This window comes from Neolamprologus multifasciatus, chromosome 13, assembly GCF_963576455.1.
Source record: "Neolamprologus multifasciatus chromosome 13, fNeoMul1.2, whole genome shotgun sequence".
In the NCBI taxonomy this organism is placed as follows: Eukaryota; Metazoa; Chordata; class Actinopteri; order Cichliformes; family Cichlidae; genus Neolamprologus; species Neolamprologus multifasciatus.
The window spans coordinates 17,127,123-17,136,775 of NC_140451.1; the positions used below are offsets into that span (position 1 = coordinate 17,127,123).

Here is a 9,653-nt window from a genome sequence, read left to right on the forward strand (position 1 = left end):
AACTTTGGAATAAAGCAACAAAAACACAGTGGGGTCTGCCGGACATTCCCTTCTTTGTTTGATGCAGTCACCTACCAAAGGTGCAGTCACTCAGGCCCCATTGTGAAATCCGAATAGTTAAAGGATTTAGCTAATCAATCTCACAGTGCAATTTCCTCCATCCTGGCTACAGCCCAATGGGGTTTCAAGGCAGCCTGTATAGGTCAAGGTCATGGACCTATGGGACGTGTTCAGGAAGTAGCAGCACACAGCGCAGCCTGTAATGAATATCATGGGCGTCAGAGTAAACACAACACCACCAGTCGCAGCTTAAATCACACTCTTTCTAGAATATTTTTCACTCTTGGTGTCTGAATGCAGAGCTGTTTGCTTTGCACTATGTGGAAAATAACTGGAGTTTAGACTGTGTGAATGAATACACAATGACAGCCTCGGAGAAAAAGAAGAATGGAGACAATTACTGGTGACTGGGTAATTGATATTTGCATACAAACACACACTAACAACATTATTATCATTATTATGTCTAAGCTATTAGATATTAGTTGAGATACACTGTAGGCATAGATGTTTCTAACAGTGAATAATGTGGCCATTCAGAGGTGGAAAAAGACAGAACAACGGCTGCATGTCAGACCTGGGAAAGAACATTAATCCTGCAAGTGTTTAAAACACACCACACACATTTCCATTTATTTTGCTTAATCACCGATCAGCCCTCCTGTCAAGTGGTCAGAGTCAGGTTCTGAGAAAATAGTCAGTCAGTGAGATCTTAAGCACAATACGTCTTTCTAAGCCACAGGCTGTGAAGACAGAAGTGAACCTAAGTGAATCTGAAACATGTCAATTAAACATGAAGCAATATTCCCACAAAGGTCTGGTGTACTTTTCCTTTTCCCCACACACTGTTAATATCTCAAAAGAGGTGAAATTATGAGAAGTGAAGTCCTGTCCTCCACTTTTTAAACAAGATGTCCCACTTTGGTCTCTGTATGTATGTGGCCACCTGTGCGTTCAAGAGTCTTGTATCAAAAGCAAAGAGCCAGAGGAGAAAGAAAACCCCAAAGCGCAAATCTATTTATTGAGACAAATTCAGAGCAGAAAGGGAAATATTTGGTTAGCTCAGCGGTAAACGGTCAGCAGTGCTGGGGCAGTCCGCAGTTGAAGTCGGGGGGAAACAGCCGGCTCTTTGTTTGTGGACAGAATGGTGCACTCCGTGGGGTCACTGCAGGAGGCCCAACATCACAGACACAAGGACATACAAACGATTGCCTACACATACATTCACACAGACACACACAGACACACATGCACAAACCATAACATTCCTCTGCTTCTATGAATGTTTTATTAACCATGTGAATGGGTCACAGAGGTATACCCTGTAGCATAACTACAGTCTCCATAGTCACACACATACATTACACACTCATGCTGACTCTTACTCTCATTTACATGTACTAAGCAAAGTAGATGACATTCCTCGCCTTTCGTAGCTCCCCAAGATGTGCCTTCTTCTGCCACTAGACTTCTTCACCTCATTGGAAGAAAGTTCTGTTTGCAGTGACCAAAATACAGTATATTTCCGGAAATAATCACGACCCTGGATAATCTGTAAATGTTTCTGTATGTATTAATGCAGCTATATGGCTGGCCAATAAAGCTGATACTAATAATTCATACATATATTAATTCCAGTAGCACAGAAAAGCTATGCAATTGCAAATGTATAAAAGTTGGCACTGATTAGTCTAAATTCAGTACACAACTAGACGTTAAATATAGTTATATGCCCCATTACAACCCTTGCTTTCCTTGCAGGGGCAGTTTGAGAGTTTGGGCTTAATTGCTGATTGTCTACACCTGATGAGAGGTGGATAAAGGCCAAAGATCAGCTTGGAGGGGAGGCGCCTCTTCTCGCCAGATCTCGCCATGCTCTCTTGGCTGTCATTTTTAGATGAGATTATTAAATAATTTAAAATAGAACCCATGTTTTTACAAAGTCTGGTGTTTGTCTCCACTTTACATTGTGGCTTTTGAGCTGGCTTGAAACATAAATGGGGGCTCGTCCGGGATATTTTGGACTCTTTTATCAAGCCTAAAAATCAGAGGATTGTTTTTTGTTTTTTTTTGGTTCTTTTTTGGTTTTTCTTCTTTTGTTTTTTTGTTAAGGTATTCACTGTGACTGAGCAAACTCTCTTTAGTGCGTTTTAGCTGGGTTGTTGTGCTGCCCTTCCATCGAAGCACTTTGTTATTTTGCTTTGCTGTTATTTGTTACAGTTTACAGTTTTGTTACAGTTTAGTGTGTTTTGGTGGCAGTCCATGGCAGTAAGTGAGTTGTGATCACTTTGTGCTCCAATGGATCTTTTTTGGTCACAGATGGATGGATGGATAACAAAGTTAGCATGGTGGACATTTCACATTTGATGATTTAATGTCAATGGCTTCTGTAGTAGTGCGATGTATAAGGCACAACAGCAGAGCAACTCTTCAGGTGACTGAGAATGTCAGTGAAGGACATACACTATATTGTCAAAACAGATTGAATTAAAGAAAAAAAAATAAGACTAGTTTGTTTTCTTTATTGAAGTTTGTGGCTGTAGTAACTTGTCATTTCATCCCTTTAGACTGAATCATTAATGAATTAATGTCAAGATATAACAAAAGAATGAATTATGATCAGTTCATCCTCAAGTCAAAGAGAACATTTGGTCCAAGTGTGAAGAAATTCACCAGAGGTTCATGGGATGTTGTGTTCATTAGATTAGAAGATATGGACTAACATACAACCTGAAAATATAATAACACAGGCATGAAATTTAAAAGAAAAAAAAACTGAGATACTGAAGGGTTTAAACAAAATTGTTGAATATATTTCTGAAATGTTTTCTTTAAAACATTCGGATGGGGGATATCAATACCATGTCAAGCCTAAAAACATGCAACACACAAATATTAGCCATAAACAAACCATTCTTTATTAATTTTAGTGTAAGGCATGACATTTAACCCGCCCATCGAAAATATATAAACATCACTTTGTGGGGTTTTTGAGAAACCAAAACATCAGTACTAGAGGATGACTAGCATATAGTTGATCCCTAACAAATTCCCCATGCTGATGCACAAACATCCATTAGACCCCCAGTGTTATTCTCTGGAACCAGAAACTCTCACCCAACATGCAAAGGTGCTAAACTAGGAGCACTTCCAGATACACCATCAGTCCTTGCACCACACACAGACTCAGACACACACAAGCATGTTAATTCCTCACACTCTTCCATTCCCCCACAGAGAGTAGAGCACAAGTTCTGTTTGGTTTGGACGGCCCTACGAGTGGACCTCCATGTTGAACAAACTATAACACACCGTGGCCCTGTAACACAGCCTGAGCGGGGCTTCACAGTTCAGCGCTGCTGCAGAGATCAGTAGACAGTAACAACTTTCACTCCAGACCTGGATTATAAAACTAGTCTAGTCTAGTAGCTTTGAATCAGTGCATCTACGAATTAAGTTTTTACAAAAACCCAGATTATACATAAAGTATTTGGCAATTTCTATTAATGTTTGCATGTCTTGGAGTTTGGAATCCCTCTGATAAAATACAATTAAATGATCAATAATAGGAGATGCAGGGATGTCTTCACTCTGCCATGACAGTGCAGTGATGCATGCTGTGTGTCATGGTTTCTGCAGTTTTACTTGTGTTTTTAACGCTACTTCTGGTTTTAAGGTCACTTCACTGCATATCACTGCAGCGCACTTATCCTGATAAAGGCTGTTATGCATGTAAGTTGGTTATATTTATTAAAATCAAAATGTGTGAATGTGTGAATTCTGATCACAGTGTGAGTCTGACTACTCGCATATGTGGGGTTAAACAGTTAGTTTTGAATTATGGTGGTTTCTCTGTGGGGGTTTTCTCACATAGCAAAGCTGTTGTCCTCATAGTCATGATGGAGAGAGCAGCATTAATGTAATGCCCAACATTAATCTCACACTGCCCTACATATTCAGCGTTAGAGTTCACAACCATTTCATGTTGTCTTCCTCACACTTAAACTTGGATTGGACTGTTTTTTTCTCCATAGGATCATTTATTTTGAACCTAACGCCCTTTTTCCACATGTCACTTTCCGTCTCTTTCTCTGTTATTTTCAAGATGTTAAGGTGTTTCAGTAGGAATAACTGTATTTTGTCTCAAGCCACTCATTTTGTCTTAAATGCAAAAGATCTCTTTGTTTATAACCATGTGGTGGTTTAAATTATAGCAACAAGACACTCCCATTTTGTCATAATGAAAGAAGTGTTTAATGGCTTGTTAATAACAGGGAAAGACAGTTTGCAGTTAGGCAACTTTTTTCTAATGATATAACTTCCAAAGAAGCAATAGCATATTATTCAGTTTGTTTGCGTAGCCATGAGTTTTGATTTATAGAGTGGTCATTCATAAAACATCTCTTTTAAATCCTCACTGGATTTCTCACAGTTCTTTTTTTTTTTTAAAGATGACACTTTAAAATGAGTTTGCTTGCAATCAGATAAATGACCACAGCCATTTATCATGTTTTGTTTTTTAACTCAACATGGTATGAAGAGAGGCAAAGCATTCATGTATCTGCGTGCTATGACAAAAGTCTAAAGCACGCCACATCCAACAGAATGCTGCTCTGCTATCATACTAATATGTATGAACACACACACACACACACACACTTCAAGAAACTCATGAGAAGGGTCCAACTTTAGGACCTATTGCTTCGGTGTAACATATTGAAAAAGAGTATCCTGTGGGGCCCTTGGGGGCCAGAAAGGTACTAAGTAGCTCTCTCTACATGTTATCGTGCACGCTTGTGTGCGTGTGTGTGTTTTTGTGTGTGTGGAGAATAACCCGAGAGGCCCAGCTAGTTACAGCCTCTCTGCTGGAGACCACCACTTCCACAAAACAAGCATTGTTGGTACAGAACTCCAGACAGTGGAGACACACACTGGAAATAGCTTGTATGCACACATGCACACACACAAAATAAAAAAAAAATACATACACAGCACAGAGAGGACTTTGCTGAGTTTAGATCCACCAACCCCAGCAGAGGCCATGTTCTGTTTGCCATGAATAAAATCACAGTAAGTCCTTCAAAAGAGTCTCATCTCACAGCCTTTCACTACCAACTCTCTCTCTCGCACACGGAGAAAAACAGCACGCAGCATAAAATGTGGATCACTGTCCTAACAATAGCCCTTGGGTGGTTGGTCAGACTATTATTGTAGGTATTTCTATGCTAATTATGTGTGACTGAGAGCGTGTCAAAAGCAGTTACTGGAAATAATGTGGTGAGCTGGAAATTGTGAGGTGGAATTACTTTGCCCACAAATAGAAAAAACACAGTTTGTTGAGTTTGCTAAACAACTGAGTTCAAGTTTTGTCCTGAAACTTGATCTGTGTTTGTGTTCCACTAATGAAAAAGAGCATTAGTGGAACAACACCATCAACAACAACACCATCAGCCTCTGAGAGAGTGTGTGCGTGCGTGCGCGCGCGCGCGTGGGGGAGGAGGGGGGGTGAACATCATGACCTCCACTTCTGGCTCCGCGCTCTGCCGAGTACTCGTTGGCTCACATGAGTATACGTCAGCGCCTCTCACCGCTCCGGTATAACCCCCTCAAGCCTCTGGCGCTCACAGAGACTCAAGTGTAAAAGTAGCAGCTCTAACTGTTGCCACGGACTAAAACATTCAGCATCCAGGTCCTGCACAGCTGACAGAGAAGAGAGAGACGCGCTGGTGAAAGTGAGAGGAGAGGTGCAGCATTTGCGCACTGCTTTTCTAGTCTGGATAGCTTTGGCGCGACTTTGGATAGTTTTGGACTGCGCAGTTTGCCTCTTGGACTTTTTTTATTATTATTATTTTGTCTTCATTTCAACACTGAAATGGCAGCTCTCGGCACGAGTTCCTCGCACCTGTTCCTGGTGATGTTTAACTGTTTCCTGGGCGCAGCATCGTTTAGGACAGCAACCGAAGATGGCAATTTCCTCCAGCCCTCGTCGAATCAGTTCTCGGATGACCTGGGGGAGGAAGTGGTCTCTCAGCACATGTACAGGTTGTACGAGAAATACAACAAGGAAAACCGCCTGAAAGAGGGAAACACCGTTAGGAGTTTCAGAGCTAGCCAAGGTGTGTGAAAATAACAGCGTTCAATCTATAGCCTTAATCAGAAGAGCTCCAAAAGCTTTAATTTATATTTAATAACGGAATCAAAAATTAAAAAATAAAATAAAATAAAGGTGTGGGTTATTCTTGGAACTTTAATCCAACGCAAACATATAAATGTGTTGGGAGAAGTGTCTGATCCTCACCATTAGAAGTGCAAACACTCTGGGGTTGCGTGTCTCGTCCAGATGCTTTAAATAGGTGCGATTGTTTTGGAACAGTCTGAGAATGCATTTAAATGATTTTGGGACACTGCGGGCACGCTGTGTTTGTGGTAGCAGCTGTGCCCCTTGTGCGCACAGTCTGATCAATTACCCCAGACAGACGCGCAAGAATGCACGTGATTCCCTGCGAGCAGTGTCCGGTAAAATATATCACAGTGAAACCTAAGGGACAGTCGGCCTCTGCGGTTAATACAGGACAAGAGTAACGTCCTGGAGTCGAGAGAATTAAAGCACAGTCGTCCCTCTCTGTCTACTGTTTTTATAAACACAATTCACAGGCACGTACATCCTACATAGTTCTCAGATAACATATCATAACACTAGTGTATTTTTACTGCAAAAGCTTGGTGTAACCCAAGCAGAGATGTAGGAGTTTGGTTTTTGTTTTTTTTTTTGGGGGGGGGGGGGGGGGTTTGCAACAATGTAATATCTGTTAAAACAGTTGATTATGTCTTGGTGTCTGGGTAGACACTGCAGGCTGTATTAAGCTTAAGGGGAAGCTTTAAGAGAAACTGAGGTAAGCATTTCCATATGCAGGCGATTCCAGGGTAATGTATATCTTTTGAGTCAGTCTATACTTCCGCTGAACTCTTACACAATGAACAATAACTCTGCTGTTGAAGTAAATGTTCATCATGAATATGTAGCTCTCTGTTCGCCGCCGCCCCCTCCACCCCTCCACCTCTGCCAGCCAGATCCGCGGAGTCTGGTTCCTCTTAAGGGCACCTTCTGAAATCCTACCAAGCAATGAAGTTGTGCACCAGACACTGAGCTCAGTCATGTAACACAACAGTTTAAAGAGAGGTGTTTAATTGTCCCACATTTCTTTTAGATTTTACCACAGATACGTGCTTTCGCTGTAATATGTTAACCATTTTCCAAATGCCTTTCCTTTTCATGTGGGAATTCATTAATGTTCGTTTCCATCTGAGTCAATCAAACTTTATCTAGAATATCACTTAAAGCTCAAATGCCTGAGTTCAAATAAGGTTCAGTTCCTGTTGCCATTGCCTGTGCTGGCAGATGTTTCTATTTTCTAATCACAGTATATGTATCGTCCCAAAAGTCAAACATCCAGAAAGTCAGACTAATTTAGGCTAAATTATCCACTCCAAAAAACAGCACTCAAAAGCTTAAGAGTGATTAAAAAAAACAAACTGCAAAACTGTTTCTGAGTAAATCTGCAAAAAGCATTTCTGGATTTTAAGACAGTGAAATGGAATAAAACAAAAGTTTGCAGAGTGCTTTTCACCTGCCTGCCTCACACTGACTGGCTGATTGATTATTTTTGCAGGTTCTGCTGACCACAGGATGATGTACCGACTAAACCTTACAACCCTCCAGGACTCAGAGGTCATCCTCTCTGCCACATTCCACTTCCTGCTGAACAGACACTCGCATCAAAATCCCTGGTTCTGTAAACGCTTCAAGAGCCCAACCTGCCACTCTTCAGCCGTGCACCGTCCTCTGTCTATCAGCTTGCTCCTTTATTCTTTCTCCTCTGGGTCAGAGGTCAGATCTGGGTCAATAGGGTCATTTCTAGGCAATGTGACCTTCCACCCCCACAGGAGAGGGGTGTGGCAGATGAAAGATGTGACCCAGGTCATTAAGGAGGCGCGGGACAGGGGTCATCTGTTGGTGTCAATTGAACTGGAGTTAAGGCAACAGTTCAGGACAAAACCAGAGGAGATCCTCTCTGCTGGCAGTATGCCCTACCTGTTACTGTATGCAAATGACCAAGCCTTAGACGAGCCCAATAGTGTGGCTGCAAGCCTACAGAGATATGACCCGTTTAACGAGGGAGGAGAGCCCTCATATTCCTCTCAGCTCCTGCACAGACCTAACTCCTCACCAGAGGTGAAAGGACGCGTGAGAAGGGAAGCAAATCTGCTCTCTGACCCCATCCAGAACAATGAGCTGCCCGAGGTTGACTACAGACCTGATTCATACAGGAAAGATGACCTTTGGAAGAGCACATGGTACCTGACACTCAAACACAAGACTAAACCAGGAAGGAAGGAAAAGAAGAGGAAGAGCGAGGAGGAAAAAGATGTGGAGCAAGTTAGAAAAGCACATGAATCTCAGGTTTTGAAAGATGGAGAAAGAACATCACAGGGCATCAAAACCAATGATTCAACTGTGGAAAATCTCAAAGATAGCCACAAACTGACTGTCAGTGATGGGCAAATGCATGAGAGGAGAATTGAGGGAAAAGATGGAAAGAAGCACAAGGGAAGCACAAATACACAGTCACCTGTTCTGAGGTTTGATGAACAAACAATGCGCAAAGCCAGGAGGCGGCAGTGGAGTAACACCCAGCACAAAGGCTGTTCGAGGAGGAACCTCAGAGTGGATTTCACAGATATTGGCTGGAATGAGTGGGTCATAGCACCCAAAGCCTTTGATGCTTACTATTGTGCTGGCACATGTGGCTTTCCCATGCCCAAGGTAGGAGCATAATCATCCAAGCCGTGTTATGTAGGTTCTTTTGGTTCACGTGAGCTATACTGATAACCTTAATGTTTCTAATCTCTCATATTTATTTTCTCATTTTCATGTTTCCCCTTCACTCAAACTTTTCCAGGTGGTGAAGCCAACTAACCATGCCACCATTCAGAGCATAGTCCGGGCTGTTGGAATTATCCCTGGGATTCCTGAGCCCTGCTGCGTACCAGAAAATATGAGTCCCCTGGCTGTGCTCTACCAGGATGAATCCAGGAACCCAGTGCTCAAGGTTTATCCTAACATGACTGTCCAGTCCTGCTCCTGCAGATAAAAAAGAGCTGGAAACAGATTGAAGAGAAACAGAAAAACTGGACTAACATGGCCACAACCATACCTCTGTTAAGCGGTTTCCTGATATTTAAAAACAGAGTCACTTTGGCTGTCATTATTCCTCGAGGAACATAGGCTATAGTGAAATTACTTCCATCTCTTCTGTCCCGGGGCAGCAGAGTTGAAGAGACACATTGTCTGGCATCTGCGCTCGCAAGAGGAACAGAGTCACACATGTAAAGTCGATGCTCCACATGTGTAACAGAAAAGAAATACATAAAAAGCCCAGTAGTTTTGAAATAATATCGATGTTTCATGGACAGAAATATTTAAGGGATTTTTTTTTGTTGTTTTTAATGGCAGAATGTACTTATTTTTCAAACAGCTCACAGTGAGTTTGTGTTCACGTTTTCTTTGGATGCAAAGACTTTAAGTAAGAGAC

General features: G+C 41.9%; 1 protein-coding gene across 1 annotated transcript; it reads left to right on the forward strand.

Moving 5' to 3' along the window:
• Window positions 1-5,577: 5,577 nt before the first annotated feature.
• Window positions 5,578-9,530, forward strand: gdf10a (growth differentiation factor 10a). Its single transcript, XM_085183646.1, has 3 exons — window positions 5,578-6,176; window positions 7,731-8,884; window positions 9,021-9,530. Exons 1-3 carry the CDS (start codon window positions 5,933-5,935, stop codon window positions 9,210-9,212), a joined length of 1,590 nt encoding a protein of 529 aa, XP_085039772.1. The 5' UTR covers window positions 5,578-5,932; the 3' UTR covers window positions 9,213-9,530.
• Window positions 9,531-9,653: the final 123 nt, after the last annotated feature.